This window comes from Vigna unguiculata, chromosome 9, assembly GCF_037176805.1.
Source record: "Vigna unguiculata cultivar grain cowpea cultivar isolate G323 ecotype 2 chromosome 9, ASM3717680v1, whole genome shotgun sequence".
NCBI classification, from domain to species: domain Eukaryota; kingdom Viridiplantae; phylum Streptophyta; class Magnoliopsida; order Fabales; family Fabaceae; genus Vigna; species Vigna unguiculata.
Genome location: NC_140800.1, coordinates 11,006,384 through 11,033,679, shown reverse-complemented (window position 1 = coordinate 11,033,679; position 27,296 = coordinate 11,006,384). Strand labels below are relative to the sequence as shown.

General features: G+C 34.2%; 2 protein-coding genes and 1 pseudogene across 2 annotated transcripts; all 3 read right to left on the bottom strand.

Annotated features, from left to right (window-relative positions):
• Positions 1-983: 983 nt before the first annotated feature.
• Positions 984-2,576, bottom strand: LOC146883524 (uncharacterized; annotated as a pseudogene).
• Positions 2,577-14,140: 11,564 nt separating this feature from the next.
• LOC114163928 (CASP-like protein 4A2) lies at positions 14,141-16,166 on the bottom strand. Its single transcript, XM_028048320.2, has 3 exons — positions 15,432-16,166; positions 15,061-15,196; positions 14,141-14,650 (listed from the first exon to the last, which is right to left on the bottom strand). Exons 1-3 carry the CDS (start codon positions 15,923-15,925, stop codon positions 14,456-14,458), a joined length of 825 nt encoding a protein of 274 aa, XP_027904121.1. The 5' UTR covers positions 15,926-16,166; the 3' UTR covers positions 14,141-14,455.
• Positions 16,167-17,088: 922 nt separating this feature from the next.
• On the bottom strand, positions 17,089-24,852 carry LOC114163927 (protein EXECUTER 2, chloroplastic). Its single transcript, XM_028048319.2, has 11 exons — positions 24,395-24,852; positions 23,656-23,772; positions 23,489-23,554; positions 22,462-22,568; positions 22,306-22,387; positions 21,115-21,804; positions 19,281-19,407; positions 19,017-19,186; positions 18,848-18,922; positions 17,624-17,716; positions 17,089-17,507 (listed from the first exon to the last, which is right to left on the bottom strand). Exons 1-11 carry the CDS (start codon positions 24,683-24,685, stop codon positions 17,406-17,408), a joined length of 1,920 nt encoding a protein of 639 aa, XP_027904120.1. The 5' UTR covers positions 24,686-24,852; the 3' UTR covers positions 17,089-17,405.
• Between the last annotated feature and the right edge of the window lie 2,444 nt (positions 24,853-27,296).

The following is a 27,296-nucleotide window of genomic DNA, read 5'->3' as shown; positions in this document are numbered from 1 at the left end:
CTCTCTACAACTCCATTCTGTTGAGGTGTCCTAGGTGCAGAGAAATTATGCAAAATTCCATTTTTAACACAAAATTTTTCAAATGACTCATTTTGAAATTTCCCACCATGATCACTTCTTATAATCTTAATTTTCAAATCTTTTTCATTTTGAACTAATTTTGCAAATTTTTTAAATGCTTTAAAGGCTTCACTTTTTAAGGTAAGAAAGAAGGTCCAAGTAAACCTAGAGTAGTCATCCACAATAACAAGAGCATAATAATTTCCTCCATAACTCTTAATCCTAGAGGGGCCAAATAAATCCATATGCAACAGCTCTAAAGGCTTTGAAGTAGATAAAATAGTTTTTGAATGAAAAGATGATTTTACTTGTTTTCCTTTTTGACAAGCAGCACATATTTTATCTTTTTGGTAATCCGATCACTAATTCCTTAGACATCAACTTATTCAACTGTTTCATGTGAATATGAGCAGCCCTTTTATGCCACAACCAAGGATTTTCTTCTTTTGCAACTAGACATGTTATATCACTAGATGATGCACAATCAAGATCAATTAAATAGATATTGTTGTGTCTCATACCTTTCAAAGCAATTTCATTAGAATCCTTTTGGTGGATAGTGTAGTAATCACTTTCAAAGATAACTTTGAGACCTTTGTCGCATAGTTGACTAATACTGAGAAGATTGTGCTTCAGTCCTTCTACAAGTAGCACATCCTTGATCTCCAAGGTATCTCCTCCACCAACATCTCCAATTCCAATTATTTTCCCTTTGTTGTTATCTCCATATGTAACAAATCCTTGATCCTTTCTTTTGAGATTCTTGATCTTCCTTTTATCACCCGTCATGTGTCTTGAGCATCCACTGTCAAGGTACCACAATGATTTTCTAGCTTTGGAAGTTAACTACAAAATAGGAAAAAATAATTTCTTTAGGTCCCCATTAACTTTATTGGGTCCTTGGGGTTAGAGAGATATAAAAATTATCTAGCAATAGGAATCCAAGTATACTTCCCATTTGGAACATCATAGTGTTTAATATTGCATTTATTTGATGTATGCCCCTTTTTCATGCAATAAAAACATGTAGCTAAACAAGTATTTCTATAGTGAGCAGTTCCTTTTTCTACCCACACTCTGCGAGTCCTTTTATTTTTAGGAACATATTTATTTCTACTTAGATTCTTCTTCTCAAAAGCATGTTTTTCAAAAGATTTATTTTCTAAAGCATCTTTAAGTTGTTTTTCTAAAATCATTAACTCAAACATATAGTTTTTGCAAGATTCACATTCAATTGCCTCAATTTCTCTATTTTCTAAACTTAAGATTTTACTTTTCAAAACATTTTCTTCTTCTAGAGATTTTTCAAGATTGTCTTGTAATTCTTTAAAATCCTTTTTTAATTTTTTGTGAGCAATATCTAATTTACTGGATTTAGCAAGCAATTCTTGAAAAGCATCATAAAGAGAATCATAATCATTTTCATTGTCAGAGGAGCTTACCTCACTGTCAGAGTGATCACTATTGGCCATTAAGCAAAAGTTTGCCTCTTCCTCATCGGATCCTTCAGAGTTGGATGAACTTGAGGCATTATCTTCCCACGCTATGTATGCCTTTTTCTTATAATATTTCTTGCTTTTCTTTTCATCACTCCTTTTTGAATTTGGGCAGTCTGCTTTTACATGACCAGTTTCTCCACATCCATAGCATTTAAAGTTTGAGGAGCTTCCTTGATTCTCCTTCTTATTACTCTTGAATTGATTTCTTCCTTTGGACTTCATGAACTTTGTGAACTTCTTTATCATTAGACTGAGATTCTCATCATCATCAGAATCTTCTTCCTCTTTTTGCTTTTTGCCTTTGACAACTTCGGTTTTGAATGCAATATTTTTCTTTCTTCCTTGATCTTCTTCATCATTCAATCTTCCCAGCTCAAGCTCGTGCTCTCTCAGTTTTCCAAACAGAGCAGCCATGGTCATTGTTGCAAGATTCTGTGACTCCGTGATAGCCGTCACCTTTGGCTGCCAAGCCCTATTCAAAGATTTAAGAATTTTTATGTTAAGTTCATCAGTATCAAATGTTTTACCTAACCCATTGAGATGGTTGACAATGTGTGTGAACCGCTTCTGCACATCGTAGATGGTTTCTCCCTGCTGCATTCGAAACATCTCATATTCTTGTATCAAGGAGTTCTTTCTAGCTCGTTTAACATCGTCAGTTCCTTCATGAGTCACTCGAAGGATTTCCTACATCTCGCGTGCACTGGTGCAAAAAGAAATTTTGTAGAACTCATCAAGAGTTAGAGCAGATGATATAATGTTACTGGCTTTAACGTCATATTGAGCTCGCCTGTTTTCATCAGCAGTCCATTGAGCAAAAGGCTTTGGTTCCTACACTTCATTAACAATGTTAACAGGCACAAATGGTCCATTCAAAACAGCATCCCAAATACCCCTATCAACTGATTCTAAAAATATTTGCATTCTGACTTTCCAAAAAGGATAGTTTTCACCCGTGAAAAGTGGAGGTCTATTGATAGACGCACCTTCAGCAAAAGTTTGATTTGACCCTACCATTTTCGAAAAATTTGAATGACTATCAAAGCAAGCTCTAATACCAATTGTTGGTATCGCGCAGCGGAATGACTAAACAATGGTCAAAAATCAAGAGGGGGGTGAATTGGATTTTTAAAATTCTTGACAGGTTTTAAAATTTTTCTCAAAATTTAATTAATTAACTTAAAGTAATAGTTACTTTAAATGCAAGTGCAGATAAATAAGGAGTTTAAGGGAAGAGAATGCACACTGATATTTATACTGGTTCGGATCAAAAGACCCTACGTCCAGTTGTTAATCTCTTAAACAAGGAGATTAACTCAATCACTATAATAATCAAAATTACAACAGATTATATGAGAGAAAAGATTAGAAAACACCTCTATTGAACAACCACAAGAGATGAACAAAACTCCCCCTGAATCTCACAGAGGATGACCAACTTTCCTAGCAACAGCACAACACTCAATCTTCTAAGAACTCACTTAGAAAAAGTTATCGCTCACTCACACTAGGTTTTTCAAGCTTTCTTTAAGAATCTCACAGAGCCACACTTTGCAGTCACAGCCAAAGAACTCTGAATCTTAAAAAGGTGTGTTTGAAGTTGAACTGTAGTTCCTTAAATAGAGTTTTCGAAAATTAGGTTAAGAATTGAGCCGTTATGTTCCAACTGCCAAGGATAATCGATTATTCCAGTAGGTTTTCGAAATTTAAGTTAAAAACTGAATCTTTATGTTTCAACTGCCAAGGATAATCGATTATTACTAAGGATAATCGATTATTCCAGTAGGTTTCCTGAAAAGCAAATTTTGAACAGGATAATCAATTATTTCAAGAGATAATCGATTATTCCAATAGGTTTTCGAAAAATACAAGTTTTGCACAGATAATCGATTATCAATAGTGATAATCGATTATCACTGTAGTTTTTCTAAAAATAAGAAACCTTCTAGAAAGATGAATGCCATGCTGCTGATTCTAAGTTTAATTAAACTATTCTACAATACACTTATTTTATTTTACAAGATAACATTTGCATAATTGAACACTTTGTCTTCATTAGTGCTCGATCATCATTCAAAATCACTTGACTTCCTTCTTTTTGCCAACATTAAGTGTTTGTATGGATTGGTTGATGTTGTGTTCATTTTGGATCGAGTTTAAAGCATGTTTTGGTTTGTGGTCTTGGTTTCTGTATGCGAAAACAGTGGCAGGTGCTGGTTTTCTCGCCCAAGCGAGCTAGTCTCGCCTAGGCGAGATTATCAGAGGCTCGCCTAGGTTTTTGTCCCTCGAATTGTCGCCTAGGCGACTCGCGATCTTTTTGAGCGAGGGGTGCTCTCGCCTAGGCGAGAAGGGGCTCGCTTGAGCGAGACCCCGCAGAGCCCCTGTTCCTTGTCGCGCTCTCGCTTAGGCGAGATGGGATCCGCCTGAGCGAGAAGGTCCCTCTCGCCTAAGCGAGCCCTGCTAGCTTGAGCGAGGCAGTGGGCAGGGTTTGATGTTGTTGTTGAGTGTTTAGTTAATGTGTGGTTTGTTATCTGATCCCATATGCTTTACGAGATGGGTTGTGTGATGATGGCATGATTAATATGTTACATTTGAAATGGAAATGGCATGTTATGTATTGGGTATGAATTGGAAAACATGAGTTGTATGAATTGTTAATTATACATGATATCTATGTTATGGGAAATTCTTGATTGGTGGATGGAACATGTATAAAGTATGGGTAGGGCATAATTCCATAACTCTTGTAATGGGAGATATTGGTGGCGCCTCATCGGTTGGACGTAATTCCATTGATCCTCTTAAAGGGAGTCCCTGGTGGTGCCTCGATAAATGGACATAATTCCACGGGGGGTCATGGTGGTGCCTCAGGGCAAGGGCGTAATTCCTCGAAGGCCACGTGGTGGTGCCTCCTGTAAGGGTGTAATTCCGTGAAGGCCTCACGGTGACGTCTCAATGCTAGGACGTAATTCCACTGTCACGTGGTGGTGCCTCAGGTACATATCCGGATAGTCAAGTCTTAGGTTTTAATATGGATGAGTACTTCACATGTGGGTGTCTGCTACGTATGTTTGAATGTGAATGGTATGTTTGAGTGTATGATATGACAACTTTTTCGCTAGCTTACCCTTTTGCTTGCTTGTGTGTTATGTGTGGACTCTACCTTTGCGATGATCATCAACCTTGTTGATGTGAGCAGATGTGAGAACTCCTGGCGGTGGTGATGGTAATGGAGATGTTGTGGCTTGACGCATTGGACAGGTGTTGGGCCCACTGTGGGGCCCATTATCGGCGGATTTTTATTATTTATGTTTTCTTGGACGAACAAGACCCAGTATTTCTTAATTATGTGGTTCAGTATATTTCTGGTTGGGCCATGTGGGGCCCTTTTCTTGTAATCCGGGTATTTTGGACGTATTGTATACACTCTTACCCTAAATCTCGTACTCTCTGATTATTCATGTATGTGATGTTTTATTTATTGAGGTTACTCAATTTTGGGACGTTACAGTTGTTCTGATTTTAAATCAAGTAGAGTATGAAAGTTATAAATGTATATGCAAAATACCGGAATGTGTTTTGAATTGTAAGATTGTCATGTAATTTGATAATATTTTGTTGTAAATTGGATTGAGTGTGGACATGTTCAATATATATATATATATATATATATATATATATATATATATATATATATATATATATATATATATATATATATATATATATATATATATATATATATATATATATATAAAAGATGCACTCAATTTGACACTTTGTAGTTTTCTTTTTACTGATTTGAAATTTTGGTACGTATGAAATACAACAATTATGATGTCGATTTTTTTGTTAATTTGAAGTTTTTATGAATAATATTAAGTTTCAAGAATTCTATGAAAAGTTAATGAAGGGCTGATTTCAAGATGAAATATGATATTGAGATTTAAAATAGATTACAATGAATATAATATGCAACAAGAATAAGAAAGTAATATTATGTCAATTGTAATTGTAAGGACAATATAGATAGTTATAGAGATATATTGGGTATAGAGTAATTTTCTTTAACATTTGTTAATAGTTGAAGCAATTTTTTTCTTTAGTAATATGTGTTTATTAAAAGAAATATGAACGTTAATGTATAATTGATGTTGTAGATATGTAATTAATATTGTAGACTCTTTTACCCATTTAAAATCCTTAATGGTTATTTCAAGTAATGTTAATTTTTTTAATAAACAAATCTAACAATTACTAAAAATCATACACATACTCAATTATATCGATTATTAACAAAAGTTAAACTTAACAGAATCACTTTTTAGTTTTATTAAGAAAAAAAATTAACACAAGGGCTTCGTTCAAGTTTTGTGTTCATGAAGAAATCATTCATTTATTTTCTTTCATTCTGGCTTTTGATTTGGATAAGCAAGAGACGGGTGTTTTTTCTTATTTTCTTCCTGCACCCCACAAGTGAAATGTCTTTAATACCCTTTATTACAAAAATATTCAATGGTTGTTTGGTCCGAGTGCGAATGGTTCCGAATTGGGTCTATGGTGCGAAACAATGATATTGGTGCAGTTAAATGTGTTATTATAGATTTGCATTATGAATCGTTGCATTATGGATAGCATAATTCATAATATAAATTTGTATTATGAATCATGTAATTTTATATGGAATTTATATTATACATTATACAATCTAAAATGTAATTTATCGTATAATCTAAAATATAATTTTTTATTACGTTATAACTTGAAACATAATTTACATTTTAAATTATTTCTCAAATTTATATTACAGATTATGTAATTCAAAACATAAATTTGTATTATAAATTATATAATCTAAAATACTTAGAGATAATATAATTTAAATATTTAGAGATGAAATAATCCGAAACTGTAATTACAACGAATATATAATTGGAATTTTAAATATATAGGTTGCTGTCAGAAATCATGGGGTGCACGAAGAAATTTACCACAACTTGTTCAAACGTTAATACTTTTTTTGTCTTTATCAAAAACATGAATTTTGAGAGATAGACACTCTGTATGCTATGGTTCTAACTCATAATAGATTGTGTAAATACAATTTATTATTTATAGCAATGAACCCTTTATTGATCAACTCAGAATGCTCTTTTGCCTTCTCTCTTCCTCTTCATTCCTCTTCCTCTTCTTTCTCCTGCATTAATCAATAATATTTTGTGTGCTTCAAAATAAAAAAAAAAATATTACTTTATCGTTTTGAGAATATATTAAAATTTTTATTTTATGATAATTATATATTTGTTTGTAAAAAATTATTTCGAAAACAATTACGGTATTTTCTATGAAAATTTAAGAGAAAATTCTAAAAGAATTGTATCATGATAAATTTTTTTTCAAATTATATAAAAACACTCGAAAAAATTAATAACTTTAGCTCACTAAATAAATAAATAAAAAAACATAAAAAATTACTACATTTGTCACCCTCAATCACACCAAGTAACTTACTAAACTGTCATACCAATAAAACAAAAAAAAATTATACAGTAAAAGCTTTTGAGGTTGAAAAAAAAAATCCAAATTTTGATATCTGATCCATAATCTAGATCTATAATGTTTTAAGTACACTTAGATTGATTTATCCATATTTTTTTATTTTAAATCAAATCTATTTAATTAGATTTGGATCAGATAATTTTTTGAATTGTAAAAATTCAAATCTCAATTCATTTAAATGGATTTTGATTCAATTTACAATGAATTAGTTTTTGGATTTTGAAAATCCAAAATTAAGGTGTGTCTAAGGTCTCTAGTCGAAATTTGGATGAGTTAGTCTCGATCGAACTGATCCAGTCGAATGAATCAGATGAGTGGTCTCTGGTCGAAAGTCGATAGACTCAGTCCCGGGCGAAGGTTGGCCGAGTCGACCTTGGATGCAGCTCAACTGAGTTGACTTGAGACAAAGGTCGACCAAGTCGGTCTAAGCGAAGGTCGTTTGAGTCTGAAGGTCGAGTTGAGTCAACTAGGACCTAAAGTCGACCTAAGTCAGCCAAAATTGATGGGTAAAGCCGAGTTAGGCCTGTCCATATTTGATGGACCTAATAGTCAGGTATATTAGATTTTTCTCATTGACAATGGATTAAATCTATTTTTAATCTAATTTAAATTAGACTAAAAAAATCCAAATTTAGTTGATATGGTTAAAATAGATGTGAATTTTAGTCGAGATCCATTTTAAATAGATCAAGTAAATTTACATTATAGATCCAATCCATTTTATTGAATCTAGACTGGATATTGAAAAATCAAATCCATCTCCATCCTTACTTTTCACTGCATTGTGGGAAATGTGGGAAAGAATGTGACATCTTAGAAATTATTAAGGTAATAATACCTGAGGGAGTTTCTTTGGAGTGGTAGTAGTCTTTACCTCCAATCTTATTACCATAAAAATTTCTAATTTAAAATACATATTTGATTCCTATTTTTGTTCAGTTATGTTAATTAAGTCCTAATATTTGTTTTTTTTTTCAATCATATCCCAATTTTAGTTAATTTTGTTCAATTTGGTTCTTTTTGCTAACGTCGTTTAAATAATTAACGGCAATGAACTGTGACTGTCACGTGTCGCTTCATGGTTTTTTTTTTTTGAAACCACATGTAAACCCAATCGTGTGTTGCGTTCCACGTGTTAATGTCAATGTTTTATATTCAATTTGATTCTTATATTCGTTATCTTTATTCAATTTAGTCCAATTTTATTAAAAAATAGAGCAATTTTTTTTAAAAATAGAGCAATTTTGTTCCTCTCCAAATTGAGACCTAATTTATTTTTTTTATAAATGTTATAATGATGGTTTTATTAAAATTCACATTTTTATTAAATATTTTTGGTTTATGGTTACATTTTTTTAAAATTAAAACGAAAATTTTGAAGATAAGAACTAATACCATTGATGTAAAATTTTAAGATGTTAAAAAATGTTGAATTCTTTGAACATATTTTTCCTTTAAAGGTAAGTGAGAAGCTGAACAACCTATAGATAGTAATAGTGATGCCATGTGTGACGATTTGAGAAAGATTAAGAGACGGAGGAAGGAAACATTCTTTGGATATAACTTTTATACCTATCTAGTTGAAAATTATCCAACAAGTTTTTTAGAGGCTACTAGTGCTCCATATGCAAAACAATGGGATAAGGCCATTAGGATTGAAATTGAATCAATTAAGAAAAATAATACTTGGACCTTAATAAATTTGATTAAAGGAGCAAAACCCATCGGTTGCAAGTGGATCTTTAGGAAAAAGTATCACCCTGATAGATCCATAGAGAACTATAAGGCAAAATTAGTAGCAAAAGGTTTTACTCAGAAATCCAACATAGATTAGTTTGATATTTTTGCAACTATGACTAGGATTTCCTCTATTTGATTATTGTTAGCTCTAGCAACTATCCATAAACTAGTTACACACCAAATAGATGTTAAAACATCTTTTCTAAATGATGTACTAGAGGAGAAAATTTATATGACTCAACTTGAAGAGTGTTTTGTACATGGTCAAGAGAATAAAGTGAACAAACTTTTAAAATCTTTGTATGAGTTGAAATAAACACCAAAATAGTAGCATGAAAAAATTGATAATGTGTTGCTTTGTGATGGTTTTTCACCTAATGATGTTGATAAATGTGTGTACTCTAAATCTCAAAATGGTGAATGTTTCATTATATTTGAATATATGGATGACATGCTAATCTTTGGTGCATGCATTAATATAGTCTTTAGAACTAAATTTTTTCAGGATCTAAATTTGAAATGAAAATATAGGTGAAGTTGATGTGATTTTAGGTGTTAAAATCATAAAGGAGATGATATATTATTATCTCAAGAACAATAAATTGAGAAATTTCTTAGGAAGAATCATAAATGGTGAATGCTAACACTAAATTAAAGAAAAATAGAGGAAAATTTATTTCTCAACCTTAGTACGCCTAGATAATTGGGAGATTACTACATTTGATAAGTTTTTTTAATCAGACATTGCTTATGCAATAGGTAGACTGAGCCGGTACACTCAATATCCTAATTAGAAACATTGGGATGCACTTACAGGACTTATGAATACCTAAGAGGTTCAATGGATTATGCCATTGAACATAGTGATTTCCCGTTGTACTAGAAGGGTAAAGTGATGGTAACTAGTTCTCTAATTTAGATTAGACATAATTCACTAGTGGTTACATGACTTGGGGGTGATGTTATTACATGGAGATTGTAAGACCCGAGAAAATTAAATAGTTAATTAAATAATTATTCAATAAATGCGGGTAATAGGAGTCTTTAAGGCATTTAATGTGGAATGCTATAACATGGAAAAGTACTAACTTAAATGGTTGAGAGTACTTTGATTGTGTGAGAAGACTTGTGTTTGAGTCCTATGTATGCCAATTGTGTGTTATTTTAATTTATGCATTATTTTGATGATATATTGAATGCTAGACGTGATAATATAAATCTAAAATTATAGGAATTATCACAAATATGAATTGGTTGAATTGGTTATGCATTTTACTTGGTAATTGATGGGTTGTGGGTTCAAGCCTTGCTAAGGATAAGAACTAAACTCTATTTTCTTGAATTGTTTTTCGTAGGTTTCTGGGTAAAAACCCAGAAACCGCCTGACGGCTCATCTCTTGCCGCTAGGCGATTTCAGTAAATTGGGACTTTCCAGTCTCCAGATTACTCCCATGAATGTGCGTTTTTGGAAATGTCATGTCCTTGCTAACATTGTGATGCTTGTGAATTATAATGTGTGGATGTAAACAACTGAATTACATTCAAATCGAGGAACCCCATAAAATTCTGATTTTTGGGTATGTGGATAGGAGTGAAAGGTTTATCATGCGTGAAGTTTAATAGGAATCGGGATTTGAGTTGATAAAAATTATGATGGGTTGTGGTGTGCTGGTAAACTTGAAATCGGATTGAATTAGGGAAGAATCGTGGTATTCGTCAGAGAAGGGAGTACTGGACCAAGATCTGATACACCGCCTAGCGGCTTGTAGCCTGCCGCCAGGCGATGACAGGAGCAAAGACAAAGTTTGTGATCAGTTTGGACGGGTCGCGAGAGAGATTCCTGTAAAGGGTTGGAAACAAAAATTTAGAAAGAAAAATAAATATATATATATATATATATATATATATATATATATATATATATATAAAACTGGGAGAGAAAATGGTACTAGAATCTTTTGTGATTGAGACTATAAGAGAAGTACAATAATAGGGATTATTAAAGGTAAAGTAGAGAGGAATATTAATTCTGCGTTCGTGGTATAACAATGGATATAAGTGGCCATAGAGGTGGAATATCGTTTGGGACATGTTTGAGAAATTAGATGCATTCAGGTGGGAATTGGTGAGTATATTCCATGATGGGAAGGGTGGATAGGAAAGCCAAATAGATAGGATACATGTTGTTTAACTGCAAGAAATGGTGCAACTTAAGTGAAAAGTAAGTGAGGGGAAATTGTTAGTATTATTGTGGAGCAGGAGTAATAAGTTGTTTAATTGCAAGGGACTGAGCTAGGGTCTAGCCTATAGGCTTGATTGGGATATTATGAAATGTTGAAATATTTGGTAAAAGTATAGGCCTTGATTAAGGGACTTGACAATTGTGAATAATAGATACAGGAACCATATGGGAGCTGTAAATTCCTAAGAGAGTAACGTTGAGTTGAAGAGTGCATTCTAGACTGCTGGGATGGCTTTGGTACGCAAGCCAATCTGTGTTGGGTGCTAAAAACCAGTAGAATTTCGCTACTGATATGGCACCTGACGGCCTAGGCATGTGCGCCAGGTGATAGGACTAGCGTCAAAGGTCCCTGCATCGCGTGGCGCCTGGCGGCAGGGTGTGCTCCGCCAAGCGGTGACGGTAAAATAGTGGGTCTGGGAGAACGCTAGCGCCTGGCGGTGGGAAGGTACCGCCAGGCGGTCTGGACTGGTTTCGCTTGGCGGCACCTGGAGCTGCGCCGGGCGGAAATCCTGCAGGCTTTGAGTTGTGTATGTGTTGCGTTTAAGCTGTGATGCTAATACTTGGATCGGGAGATGTTGTGTCATGAGTGGGTAGGTTCATGGATGGTGGTTAACATGTGATGATATAAGCGGGGAGGTTCATATCCAGTTACTCTCGCGTGAGGATACGAGCGAGGTAGGTTGGTATGTTCCGTGCTCACGCTTGAGATATGCTGCGTGCGGGGATGTACGTGGCTGGAGGATCACATGTGTTGGACTACGAGCGGGTAGGTCCGTAGAGTAGGACTACGAGCGGGGAGGTTCGTAGAGCAGGGCTACGAACAGGGAGGTTCGTAGAGGGAGGACCACGAGCGGGCAGGTTCGTGTGGGCATCATGTTCCCGAGTCCAAGGCTAACCATTTGTGTGATTGAAGGCTGAAAAGCCTTGAGGTTAAGGTCTTGGCCAAGAACTAGTAGATGGAATAAAATGAGTGTATGACTTATCTTGCGTATTATATATATGTTATTTTTATTTTATCAGCTCACCATTTTTGTTTGTGTATGACGATGGTCGTATGATTCGTTACACGGGAGCAGATGTTTATACAAGTGATGTTGAGGATACTCAGGCGAAGGAGTGAGGGCTAGCTTGGGAATTAGAGTTAGGAGATTGTTTTACTATATTTTATTTATGGTTTTGGATTTTGGAGATTGTAATGTCTTCTCCTATTACAGTTTATAAATTTTGGCGCGATGTTTAAACATTTTAAATTTTCCCGCGTTTGGGAATAATAGTATTGCGACTTTTGATATTCAATTTTCTATTTTAATTATATATTTAAGTAATATTTCTTAGGGATGTTACAGAGATCAGTCAGGCAAACAATTATTGTAAGATCAACAATGGAATATGATTTTTTTACTCTCGAAATCGATGGTAGTGAAGCTGAGTGGTTGAAAAACTTCTTAGCAAACATTCCACTAGGGATGAAACAAACCACATTTGTGTCAATAAATTTTAATTTGCCAATCGACAATAGCTATAGCTAAAAAAAAGGAATACAACGGGAAGAACAATATATACAATTAAATCATAATTTGGTGAAGCAACTCCTAAAGAGTAGAAATATTTCCATTGACTTAGTAAAGTCAAAATGAAATCTAGTAGGTTCTCTAACTAAACCACTAGGAAGAAACATGATATTAGAAACATTGAGGGGAATGTGATATAAGCCACTTGCAAACAAACAAGTGATGGTAACCTAACATTTGTGTTTGGAGATCCCATGTGTGTGTGTGTGTGTGTGTGTGTGAATTTTAGATTAAACAAAGCTTTTAATGATTTACATATCCCTTATAGGTGGGTATATGATGTGCAACATACGCTTTTAATGATTTTTAGTGATGTGCAACATATGAATTTTAGATAAAACAAAGCTTTTAATGATTTACATATCCCTTATGGGTAGGTATATGATGTGCAACATACGCTTGATGAAATCACATATGTGAGTGTTAAGTGAGGCTATTTGTATGAGATCTTGGCATGACCTCTAGAACACTCATGAATACAGGCACGCGCATGACCGAGTAAGTGCAACACAACAATAACAACAAGGATTGTGGAGGTATATTGTGATTGATGAACCCCTAACACATACTAAATGTTTTGGTTAATAGAGTTTGTTATATCAACTACATTGTGTGTTAAGTTTTACAATCTAAGACTGATTTATATGGCTTGCTATACCAGGTTTGATACATTCATCTTATATAAGACCTAAGATTTTCTTCTTTTAGCCTTTCTATATGTTATCTTTTGCAATGTGGGAGATTGCCATAAAAAAAAAGATTTTATAACAATATTGCAAAATATAAATGTTGCACACCCATTCATGTATGTCGCAAGACTCGTTCCCTCTTTGAAAAGCTTGGGATTCATTAGCGCTCGAAAAATTTGACCATTACGTGGTCGTTGCAAATATCCTCTACGTGCCATGAGATTTTGGTCCATCTCAAACCCGTTCTCTATCTATAAATAGATGACTTTTGCTTCCTCCAAAAACATAACTCACACTTCTCTTCTCTTATTCTCTCATTCTCTTTTTTTCCTTTCTTTATTTTAATTATCATGGATTTAGTTATTCACTTTTTTTAGAGTTTCTTGTTCTTAGATCTTGAAAATTTTGAAGATTTCTTATTACATTTTGGAAGACAGACCTTTTGTTTTTTGACATAAACCCAATACAATGTTAATAAAGATAAATATAATAATTTTCTTGGAATCAGGAATAAAAAAATAAGTAACAAATTTTATATAATCACTGTTTTTCATCACTTTTGAATATTAGATGAATAGATTAAATTTATTTTTCTATCTCATGATAATATATGTAGATTATTATATAAATATTGGTCGTTAAATTAGAGAACTCATAATGATCTAATATAATGATTTAATATATAGATTTGTGTTCTGAATCCTATATTTTAAATCGTGTTCAATGTTCATGTCGGCGTCTATGCTTCATAGCTAGTAACACATTTTATGTGGAAGAACATGAGATCTAAAAAGGAGTATTTGAATGGAAAATCAAACAAGGAAAATATGTTTTCCAGCCTCCCATTTGCAACACGAACAATATACTGAAACTGTGTATATACATAAATCCGTCAGTTCAGTGCAAACTCTTGGGCATCAACAATTTCTTTACAACATGTTTGGAAGCACAGTACATGTGGTTTTCCACGTTGTGACTGATGCAAATAGTTCTTGCTTCCACGTTTTTGGGTTCTTGGATGTGATGATAAGTCATGCATCAAAATCAGTTTCAGACAAGTATATTTCATCATATTGGGAGAAGTAGGTGTGAGGTTCACATGGAGCTGCGGTTGCATAGGGTGTAACCAGAGATGAGAGAACTCATAGCAAAGGCAACAAAAGCGAGGAAGGACATTCCAATTGATGCAGTGGCCATTTCTGTGAACTCATCTTTCCCCCAATTCGATATCCAATCGTCAACCCGTGTCGCTGCAGATGATGATGCTGATATCAGAAGATAAGCCAGAACCTACTCATCAATTCATCACAAAAATGTCACCACTTTCAGCCACAAAAAAAGGTTTTGGATATTGCTCTAGTGCAAAATCTCCACATTAACAAACAGAACGCTGAAACAATCTTCTTTTTAGGACAATATGTAATCTTTACAAGAGTGTCATATTTGAATCAGTAGAATATCTATGAACGATAAAAAAAAAAAAAAAATCTAAGTATTTAATTCAATAGTATATTCAAATTTAAACTCCAGATCACTGAATATTCCAACTTGAACTCAAAATTACTAGTTATAACCTTCCTTGATTCAAGCAGTAGTATACTAATTTGACAATATTGGGAAGACTGAATATGCTCACTACTTCTCTGACAGAAAAGAAGGAAAGTAAAAGATAGGAACAGAAACAGAGTGGTTGGGCATGCCTGATCCATGAAGAAATCAAAGTGGTTGCGAAGGTGGTGACTGATAAAGTGTTTCCCCGTGGCAAGTTGACATGTCAGATCACATGCTTGTAACGCTGAGTATGCAAATCCAATGATATTCACAGATAAACAGTACCTGCCAGAAAGAATTATCATCAACACACACCAATAACTTCCACATTTTTACAATCACCACCCATTAATGCAAACATTCATTTATCAATTTCTACAATCACCAACCAATTCATTTCCACAAAGTATATACCTAGCCTAATTTTAACAAAACAAACTTCAGAAATTAGTTAATAGATAACAATAGTTAAGATTGATAATCATACAAATAATACAAATAGTAATGATGATTTCAATACCTATATTCTCTATAGCGATCAAAGGAGTCACCGCTCCATCCTTGCGTCTTATCCGCCGCCATAACAGAAAACGAAATCAGACACACCACCATCTCGCTCAGCCGGAACCCTAGGGCCGCCTTGCACACCGTCTCATCCGTAGTCCACCCCGACGACCTCGATCTCCTCTCGCCTCCGACCATCACAGGAGCCGCTTTCGCCGCCGGACGCTGCGTCTCCTCCGTCATCGCGCCGTTGAACACCCTCACCGGAGGCGGCGGATTTTCCGGCGGCTTCCGGTTCTCCGTGCGCTTGTCCGGAGCGAGCTGCTTGAGCTTTCCTACGGTGACGATTGCCATAGAGTGGTCCGCCTGCTTTTCCGTCAAGTTTTCCGGCGAGCGGTATTCCGGAGACTCCGGCGGATCGGTCCCGTCCCACCGCATCGGAGAGTGGAAGTGGAGCGGCGAGTCCAACTGAGTGGACGACTCGGAGCCCTTGGAAAGCGATTTTTTCATGACGACGGTGCGACCCTCGTGAGTTGCGATTCTGCGTTTTCCGTTTGCATTGGTTTGGTGAAGCGAAGATTATAAAAGAAAGACGACGAGTGAGAAAAAAATAAAGTGAAGTGCAATGAAAAAGGAAAAAGGTTGGTTTGGGTGGTGGGAAAAGAAAAAGAAGGATGTTTTAGTTTTTCGTCGTTGTTTCTTAGCGCAAGACGTGCCACCTCGATTACTTCACTCTCTCTAGTGCTCTACTGACTGTGTTAGTCTAAAAGGAAAAGCTATAATGGTTGCCTTTTAACCAACCACAATTTAATTTATATTCGTAATTATTATATAACAGCCTTTATTTTTGTTTTAAATTAAATTTTATAAGTTGAGTCTTAAGTTACTAACTAAAAATAACAAATAATATTTTAAAATTCTTAGAAACTTTTCATTCATTAAGATATTGTCTTCGTTTTTAAGATTTATTATCATAAACACACTGATTATTAATGATGAATTGACAAAAGTATCATGTTACTGATGAAATATGGCGAAAATGAGTTATAGACAACTATTTCTGTGACTTTGAAATATGGCGAAAATGATTTTGAGTTACTTTCTTGATGCTCAATGTGAAAATACGAAGAAAATCGATGCGGGGCCGTTAAAATCTAAAGAAACCTTCTCAAATGGAGAAAAGTAACTTGATTTCGTTAGAGTGAACTCACTTTAGTGTAATAATAAGAAGAAAATAAGACAATATCTCTTACTTTATTTAATTCAGCTTCCACTGGAAAGGTTCCCATTGCGCATTTTAATGCAACTTATTCTTGTACAAACATCTAAGGTAAGGTCCAAAAAAAATAACCATAAAATACATCACTGAAAGCAACCTGCTACATAATGGAGCACTTGCTTTCTTACGAGACACCTTTTTATCTCTTCACACGTCTCAAAAAGCACTATAGGTTTATTCAGGAATCTAGCTTGAGGCATCTGTTGTGCTGCCAATACCTTCTTGATAAGGGTGGCATAAAGTTTATAACTATTATTTCCTTTCTTTCAAGAGGAAATGGTGTAACAAAATCTGTGGATATATTACCACAGGGAAGAAGTTCAAATATTATTTGCTCCTTTTCATACAAGCAGACTATGTTGGAATTCCACAAACGAGAAATCCAAACCAGAAAGGAGGAACACACAGATATATTCCACATTATGCACATAAAAGATCCCTTACGGTACTTCCAGAGTTCCTAGCATACTATTATAGTAGTCGGCAAAATTTATATACATAAGGTGACAGATAGCAAAGAGATTGGTAAAAGAAACAATAAAAAATGAACTCAGAAGGACTAGAAAAACAAAAACAAGTGCCTGCCTGTAGGGTAAAACTACCACTGAAAAAAAGTGTAACATGTAATCTCGTGCTAGTGTCAGAATCCTTCATGTTCCACCCCGCATCAGATAATATATTATACAGGAGTAGCGTAGCATCAACCATGGCTTACATGGGTAGTTTCAACCGGTGGAATAACACTAGAAAACTTTGCTCAGGTACTACATAAAGGAAGCCTAGGTCTGCACCTTTCATGTAAGGTCCCATGCCCTAAATATGACAACAGCAGATCAGGAAAAATGTCAACAGAAATTCTACCAAATTTTTCTATTAACTAAGTCTATTATTGATTATGAGAAAAATGCAACGCCTCTGACTAAACTTACCTTGCCATTAAGTTGGAGCAGTTCCCCTTCGACCCATTTTGGATTTCGAAAACCATAGTCAGCTATTCTCCCCTGGCCTTTATAACTAGCAACCTGATTGGAAATAAGTGCAGTATTTAAGATTATTTGTATGTTTCAAGAACATCAAAAACTGATACAAACGAGTAAAACTGAAAAAAAGAAAACCCAAACAAAGGATGAAACCAATAAAAATAAGTACATATAAAAAGCATTAGAAAGCAACCTCAAAAGGAAATTGAAGCAAGATTTTTAATTCTTTTGGAAGTACAAAAGATGTCGCCTTTTCATGGTGTAGAGATAGCTATGAGTGGCCTTTGTTTCTTCTAGCGAAGGCCATTATTCACAAATTTTATATATAGATTAACTAACTTATGCAATATACATATAAATGCCCAAATTTTAAAAGAAATAGTCAAAATTCATGACATTCATAATTAACAATAGAAAATCATAGATCCAACAAAATATATTTCCCGATAACTAGGCAAGTCAAGGAAACAAACAAGATTCAAAATACATTCAATAAAATAAAAAGTGAAGGTGAATGTCGCATTTGTTTGAGTACTCTATCTATTTCTATCCAATACAATAATAGTACTGCCGAAAACAGAGCATAGAAGATTGTGGGCATTGACGTGTTTGTTTGTCCTAGTTGGAGTGAAGAATATTTTCAGCAGCAGGATGGGGTTGGCTTGATAATCATGCTTCAACTAGTTAGAACAAAATGGAACCTTGTTTGCAGCAACCCATTGCTATTAGGGACAAGATGAATAATGCTTAAAGGGAGAATTGCTACATTTTCCCCATTAGTAACTAATGTTAGTCTGAGAAATACAAAGGGGTATGTTGAGGGCCTGCAACTGATTAGTTCCATTGAAGGCAGGTTTAAGTTAGTAGACCAGTAGCTGTATATAAATATGAAGAGGGGTTGAGAGGGATGCCATCTTGTTAGTTGTGATAGAGTTTAAGCCTTTTCATATTGGGAGGTGTATACCCTCGAAGTTCTAGGAATTAAACACTGGATTGAGGGGAGATATCCATAATCTTTCTAATAAGATTCCAGGTTTCTATCACAGCAGGTTTGAGGTTACAATGTAAAAGATTGTTGGGGAAAAGGTCTAGTATGATGGGCTAAAGTTAATTTCGAAATTAAGTATGATTCAACACCCAACACCTAAGACATCCATTAAAATAGTGCATTACCACTCCTAAATCATCAGGATACATCCCACGATTGGTGTTGCGATTGCCTCTGCCAATTTTTGCACGGAATGTCACCTACACCAAAAAAAAAAAAAAAGTTCTTCCTTGTCATGCTCACATAAACTTGATACAAGTTCACAATATGATCAAGAATTAAAAATGTATAAACCTGGCCAGCAGGAACATTAAGATCCCCAGTTAACTTCACAGCCTCTACATACTCAAAGAATCCGACATCTGAAGTGTTATTTTCGCTGTCCCCTTCATTCCAATGTCCAAATTTTCTCCTCAAATGAACTACTTCCATGCCATAAGGGCCAAATGCGCCAACATAGAGTCCTGCATTTTGACCAGCACAAACAATTCTTAGTTCTGCTTTAACTAAATTCCTTAAAAAAAAATATCACACGCACAAAAGGATAAGTAACCTCACCATCAAAAGGATCAGAATCCCCTCTTGAACAGGTAATCCGGTTAAAATATGTATCCCCAGATAATCTAGTTCTTTTATGTGCTTGACTCATAGCAACTCTGACAATATCACGCATGCTTTTGGAGATCTAGATGAAGCATCAGTCAGTTCTTTGACAAGTAAACCACGGTATATCAAGTGATAGTTAAAAAAACTTCAATGGGTCACACAAGTAGTTTAAGATCAATTTTCATGGGAACTGACATCACCATTATCTCACTGTTATACAGATTTCATTTATGTCAGAATATTCGTTCAACTCTCACTTATACTAAGGTTGGATAGATTACAATAATCAACAGTGATATTGATGTAGATTGTGACCATATGCGTATCCAAGTAATATGTAGTTGTTGCAATTGTAAATAACAGAAATCAATTACTGTTATTAGGTGAGTAGTTAATTTTGTCAGATAGTTTGTCAAAGCTAGAAGAAGTGCAACGGAAAAGTCAGTAATGATGAATGTCTACCACAAATCAGAGTAGCAAGCCAAACGTGGACTAAATTGAAGATTGGTTGTCATGCTGGAAATATGAGACGAAGCAGAGGAGGTGAGGTGACTGATTGGAGTTGCACTTATTTTGTATAAAGGAACTTGGAAGCGAAATAGTCACAAAATGAGTCATTTAAGATAGCATCGCTTTGATCTCATGTTAAAAGAAAGAAAAATAGATGAAGATGCTGAAAGCTATGTACAAACTACTAAACAAAAGCGTTGGTGATGGTGAACAACAACCACAATCTAGAGTAGCAAACCAAATTAGTACATTATGAAATATAGACAGTCATGCTGGATATAAGAGACAAAACAGAAGAGGAGACTAGTTGGAGTTTCACTTTCTTTTTAAGGAACTTAGCAGCAGAGAGTATTAACAAAATAGGTGATGAAAATGGTATTGCTCTGATGCCACGTTGAAAGAAAAAAAAAAGGATGGAAGAGATGTTGAAAGTTGCGTATGGACTCACAACAAAAGAAAATAAAGTAGCAAATCAAATTAGGACACAATAGAATACTGACAGTCATGCTAGAAATAAGAGACAAAGTGGAAGAGTTGACTTATTGAAAGTTGCGTATGGACTCAACAAAAAAGACAGGTGACGGGGAACAATAACCACAAATTAAAGTAGCAAATCAAATTAGGAAACAATAGAATACTGACAGTCATGCTAGAAACAAGACACAAAGTGGAAGAGTTGACTTATTGGATTTTCACTTTCCTTTTAAGGAACTTAGCAACGGAAAAGTGACAAATGAAGCTATAAAGAATGGTATCACTAAATAGCATGTTGAAAGAAAGAAAAGTGGAAAAGATGTTGAAAGTTGTGTATAAACATAGGTGACGGTGAACAATAACCACGAATCTTTCCACATTTCTTGTATGTCTAACAGTATTATCATAGACAAAAAAGGCTGGGAAGGGTTAATTAGTTTGGTAAGAAGTGTGGCCAGTTAAAAACAAGAGAAGGATGACAGATCCAATGTAAAAGATGGGGTTATGTCAGAGGGGAAATATGTGTAAGTTTTCCATCTTCAAGCTTAGGCTTGGGGATTGGAGCTTCCTCCATTGCTGGGAGATTTGGCTCTTTCTTATTTTGTACTTGTGTCATTTCATCAATAACATACATAGTCTCCCATTTTCCACACAGAAATAGTCCTGATTTTATCACCAATGAAAACCTTAGCATTACAGTAATAATCATAACAGGTGTTCCTTAATTCCTACTGAATGAGTTAACAGAACTCCAAAGAAATGCATGATTTTTGTTTAAAATGCTTCAATATCCCAGTCTCACCTTGGAAGACACTTTGTCGGAACTCCAAAATGCATTAGCAACATCAGGAGGCATAAGCTCCGAGACTCCTTGCGCTGCCAAAGCCGCCACTTTGATATTGGGAGCTTTATCTTCTTTGATACCATAGTCCAGATTTTTGCTAGCAAAATTGAAGACAAAAGAATCTTTTTCCATATTTTTTATTACTGCTGGAAGACGTACAAAATCATCCTTGACAGGAGTATCCTCATTGTTGTGTACAACCCCACCAATAAAAAGCTTCATTTCCAAATCCTTTTCTTCTTCTGTGGCATCTCCATCTCTGTCTAGAGTGACCCCATCAGGTTCATCGAGATTATCAACTTCATCTTCATGATTCTCACCAGAGCCAGTTTTATTATTATCTTCCTCCATCAACTGCTGAATAGAATCATTGTTCTCTGCTGCTTCCTCTTCAACATTAACATTCATAACTTTGACTTTTAATCCTGGAATTTTTTCTTTAAGAAAATTTATGACACTTTTAATTCCCTCTTCAGTTACTGCCTCGATGTTATTGTTTTTCTCATCATTTCTTTCGACCTTCTCTTCATCTTCCTGCACCTCAACTGATGAAGATACATTATCCACCTCGGGTTTGGATGGGCCTTTAGCAGATATAGATAGAGAGTTTCTCTTTGACTTTCCTTTGGCTTGTCGCAAATACACTACCTGTTAGGTTTTGCCAATATCCCATCATAACCAATAGCATACTACTTAACCAAATTACTCAGAATCAGGTAGATAATGTGGACAAAGACTAAATAAAGACAAACCAGCTGAAAATCATACACTTAAGCAAAACCACAAAAATGATGTTCCTATTCTATAATTCATTTTACATTCAGTTTGCTCATTAAATATTTGTATCAGTACCCCCAAAATTAAGCCTTTTAGTGATAAATATGGGGGTCATTAATAATGAAACACTAAAAACTATCCACTAAAAATGATGTTCCTATTCTATAATTCATTTTACATTCAGTTTGCTTATTAAATATTTCCATTAGTACCCCCAAAATTAAGCCTTTTACTGATAAATATGTGGGTCATTAATAATGAAACAATAAAAACTATCCATGAATCAACATGTGAACTAAGACTTTGTTTCCCTCAAGCAGATTGGTACGACAAATAAACAAGGATCATTTAGATGGAAAATTTGAATATTACCTGCATATGATACGTGTCATCAGCATTTTTTACCACATAAATTTCAAAAATTGGAGTTCCACTAGATGCTGTCATCAACTGTCTGTATTGAGTAGAAATAAGCAGTGCTCCCCAATAAAAAAACTACAGGGTAAAATATACTGTAGACATTCATACCTTGGACTGTAACTCTTGCCAATGAACCTACCCATACCAGGACTTATATGTATAATTCTACCAAAGGGGTCATCAGAGGTTTTCGAGTAACCCACCCACCAGCCCACCTGCACATAAAGGTAAAAATGGTCATCAAATAAGGGAGTTGTTATTCACAAAAGCTTGCTGAGACCATCAATCAGTAACAATACTCACAAATCACAACTACTATTTTGTTTTCTAAACGGGTTGTCTGTATCTTCTCAGACAACTGTACTGCATAAGTTTATTAAAACTACCTTCTTTCTAATCTGGCACACCATCTGTTTTAAATTTTCATAATGTTGAGTTTCTTTCCCATTACAATATATATAACCCTTGTAAAACCTTGTCATTGTTAAATTATATTGAATGATTGATGACAGTTACCAAATATCTTCCAACCATACCACTAATTTTTGTTTACGTCTTCAAGGGGACAAACTTTAAATCCTCATAACTCCCAATTTCTGTTCCAAAACATTCTTCTACATTATTAGACTCACCCATTCCGGATCATGAGTTATTGGTGATGGTAACTTGAATGTGGCATGTGATTATCTAACTAACTCAATGTGAGAAATAAATATTGTAAGCGTTGCTCTAAGCAGTGGATATTTTATTTGTCTTCTACAACGGATGAAAGCTAGTTTGCAGACCATGTTGAACTGATCCATAATGTTGAAGTTTTGTTAAGAGGGTGAAGCTACGTCTTCTAGGAAATACTAAGATAGTGTTTGTGCTAACTAATTTTCACTTCTCATCTACATAAAAGTAAGTTCCTTATCCACTACCTCTATTTTCCAGGCCTTTCTTCAAAAAAACTACTTTTCTTTTCAAGAGCTTTTCTAAAAACATACTTGGCTGAACATCTCCCTTTTAAGTAGGAAAAAAGCTGAGTCAAACACAAACTAAAAAAAATCAAGCTCTAAATACAATAATAAAACATTGTAAAAAGTTACACTTTCAAACAATGGCTAGCACAAAGTTGAGCAAACAAGAAATATACCAGTCCACTTCCAGTGCATTTACACAATCTTGAAGCATCATGATATCGTTCATCATCTATAGCACTCTGCACAAGAACACAACCACCAGTTGACATCTAGAACCAACAACACCATATATACAAAAATAAAAAAGTCAACTAATTCAGACAAATTCTGGTGCTCTTACCTTCAACTGATCCATAATTTCAGCAACAGTGTCCTTGGACGTTGCTTCCAAAAGAGCCCTCTTCAACTTAATGGCCTCTTCAAAGTCCTCCTTTTCAATAGCATCATCAAGTTGAAACTACACAAACACAAAAAAAGCAAGTACCATAAGCATCACCTATTCATTAAAATTAACTTTAGACTAAGGGTTAGTTTTGGTAAATTTATTCGTGAACCCTATTTAAGAGAAGATAAAAGTGAAATGAGTTTCTTCCTAAAATAAAGCAAGCGGTAGAAGTCTAATTTTGGAGAAGTAAATATGAGAGAACAATTACAAATCAGCTTATGCATAACTAATTTTAGTTCACAGAGAAGTTTAATTCATTTCTCCTTTATATTTTTTTCTTCTAAAAGTGCATATGGAAAAAAAATTCATCCAAACAGACTCTTTAATTAAATGAGAAAGGTGATAAGTCAACTCAACGCCAACATAACCTTCATGTTTCTACTTATACACTTTTTAACGATCATATGGTTTCTATGTACAGATTAAAACGAGTAGTTTCTAACTGCATATAAATTCTACAGGCATAGAATCCAAATGATTAATCAAACCACTGACTGATTACGCATACGGAAATTTCAACTTTTGCAAGAAGTTCAAGAAAGTTTCATATCTTGCAAGAAGTTCAAGAAGTTTCATATCGCGACTGAACACGAAAATTCGGTAAAAGAATAAATATATTATTAATTCGATGTACCTTAAGGACAGAGGCAAAATTCTCGGCCTGTTCGATTTCAGAGAAATAGCGGCACCATCGGTTCCAATCCCAATTGACGTAGGTATCGTCGGAATTGAGGGAGCAGCGGCAACAGTGGGTGGTGTTGTAGCGGTTCCTCCTGGCGGAGATGGAGAGATTGGGCTGGGGAGAGTGGAGCAGGCCCAAAAAAGAAGAGGATGGTTTTGTGGTCCGGAAATGGAAACAAGAGGGGGTTGTGGTGGCGGTGGAGATGGAGACGGAGATGGCCGGAGAGAGACCCGCCACCACCATGTTTGGTTGTTTGAGGAAGAAGAAGGGTGGAGTTGGAAGAAAGTGGATACGGTACGACGCTAGTTGTTGCTGCGGCGATTAGCGAGTGGGTGGAGATAAGTGTTCGGTTTTGTTTTTATAGATTCATTTGCCACACTGAACTTTTTTTAATAATTATATCATCTTGTTTGTGCAGAGTTAGAAAACAATGAGAGCCAAATTGCCCAATTTTATACCATTCTGCATCTATCAATCCATTTTATCACGGGTGAAATCTGAAGATGAAAATTTGAGTCAAGGTGAAGCCTTTTTATAAATGACCTATGTTTAAATATTCGTTATCAGAGTAACTACCTTTTAGATTATTTATTGTGGTGTTTTTATTTATAATATATATGTCCGTGTATAAAGAGGTATGTCCTTTTTCTAATTATTTTTTATTAAATAATTTTATTTTTTAATAGATAAAGAATTAAAAAGTCTTTATCTTTAGAGAAATAACTATATGGCTCTTTTGCTTAAAATGATGGTTAGATTTAACCTCAACCTTCCATGACTGATTTTAATATTTTTTTAAATAATATATTATAATATATAAAAAAATATTAGAAAATTTATTTTATTATTCATATTTATATTATTGACAAGTGTTCCAAAAGTTAATTTTTTAACTATTTGACATTTTTAATTTTTTTAATTATATTTTTATACAACTATAATAAAAAAAAATTAGACAAGTCATTTTTTATATTCATTAAACGAGTATAGCAAAAAATATTATAGACAATTTTGGGAATACATTGATTAAATGAGCGAACAAAAAATATTAGACGAGTATGTCGATATATTGATTAAATATTACTAATAAACATTAGACGACTCATTTATATATTGAACATATGACTCTAACAATATATGTTAGACAAGTCTTTCCACATACAAACTAGATGAGTCTATTAATAGACATTGGACAAATTTATTCATTCACTAATTAGATGAATCTTGTAATACACATTAGATGAGTCTATACATTGATTAGATAAGCATAGCAAAAAACTTTGTATAGATCTAGCAATATACATTAGACGAGCCTGTCCATATACTAATTAGATTAGTATAGCAAAAAATATTAGATAAGTCATTCCATGCAATGATTAGATGAGTCTAAGAATACAAATTAGACGAGTATGTTCATACACTAATCAAACGAGTCTTACAACACACATTAGATGAGTTTGTTCATACACTAATTAGATCAGTCTAACAATAATGTTGGACGAGTCTGATCATACACATAATAGATGAATATAGTAATACACATTAGATGACTCTATCCATTTTATGATTAAACGAGTCTTACAATATAGTATACACAAGTTTGTCCATATACTAATTAGACAAGTCTAACAATACACATTAGACGAACCCGGATGAGCTTGGTTCTAAGTAGGTTGAGTCAAAAATTAACCCGTATTAAAATTTGTAAAAAAATTTAACTCAACCCGATCCCAACTCTTGGTGGGCCAGGTTGGCTCGCGAGTTCCAACCCATTTTGATAGCTCTATCTGTTCATACACTAATTTGTATTTTAGCAATTCAACTCTACATGTTAGTGCATATCCCTTATACTTTTAGAGAGTCAACTCTATTTTTGCACATGTTTTATCATTTGTATTTTTACAAAGTCTACTATTTATTTTTTATAGACATATTGACTTTCTAAAACTATAAATTATTTTTAAGGTTGATTCTATTAAAAACTTAAAAATATTTATTGTTTTCTTCCCCAATCTTTAAATCTCTTTTAATAAACACACAAACAAATACTAACTTATGCATAAACACTAGTTTAAAACTAATTAAGTATAAAACATTAATTTGTTATATTTTCAATAATTTTAAATATTTAATCTTGTTTATCAAATACAAGTTGTATGAATGGACATGCTTAAATGTTGATTAATATAAGTTTTGTCTTGATAATAAGAAGGGTTGTACATATTTAGTATCCAATAGACTTTTGCTTGAAGAGACGAAAGTGAGAATATTTAATCAAATGAGTTTTTGCTTGAACAAATAATAAGTATATTTTGTTTGGTAGATGCAAGCCTAAAACATTTAATAACATACCTACCTTAATAAATGCTTCTTTTATTTTACAAGAATTACAAGCTTCTTCGGTCTCTTAAGAAAATATTCCAACTCTTTGTTTACATCAAAGATTTTTTGAAGAACATACTGAAGGTTGTTTCATGCAAACAATTTCTTTAGAAAAGGTAAGAAGTCAGTATTGTGAAGTCAACTAACTATGGCAAGCTTTACACTTTGCTCAAAAGTGGAAATAATCTATATTCCTTAGTTTGTAAAGTTTTGTCATGCTCTAAAGGTTTTGCCAAAGAAGTCACAAGCATTCGATGTTATGTCAAAAAGCATTTAATGTGTCCTGCAGCCTCAAAATTGTTCTGAAGTAGTTGAAAATGTCCTTTACAACAACTACCTAAGATGTGCACCGAATATATTCCTTGGAGCTCTTCATATAAAAGATATTGTGGGAGAAGGAAAAAGTCAAACAAACTTGAGAGAAAAGCATTGTGTTTGTTTAACAAACTAAAAGATACTGAGCAAATATCAA

Excerpts from the sequence above, each read along its gene's own strand:
- LOC114163928 (XM_028048320.2), bottom strand. The coding sequence starts at position 15,925 with ATGAAAAAATCGCTTTCCAAGGGCTCCGAGTCGTCCACTCAGTTGGAC. Across the intron at positions 15,197-15,431 it reads GATCGCTATAGAGAATATAG|GTACTGTTTATCTGTGAATA; the intron begins GTATTGAAATCA and ends TCTTTCTGGCAG. Across the intron at positions 14,651-15,060 it reads TTGATTTCTTCATGGATCAG|GTTCTGGCTTATCTTCTGAT; the intron begins GCATGCCCAACC and ends ATTGATGAGTAG.
- LOC114163927 (XM_028048319.2), bottom strand. The coding sequence starts at position 24,685 with ATGGTGGTGGCGGGTCTCTCTCCGGCCATCTCCGTCTCCATCTCCACC. Across the intron at positions 22,569-23,488 it reads AATGCACTGGAAGTGGACTG|GTGGGCTGGTGGGTGGGTTA; the intron begins GTATATTTCTTG and ends CTTTATGTGCAG. Across the intron at positions 19,187-19,280 it reads GGATTCTGATCCTTTTGATG|GACTCTATGTTGGCGCATTT; the intron begins GTGAGGTTACTT and ends GTCAAAATGCAG.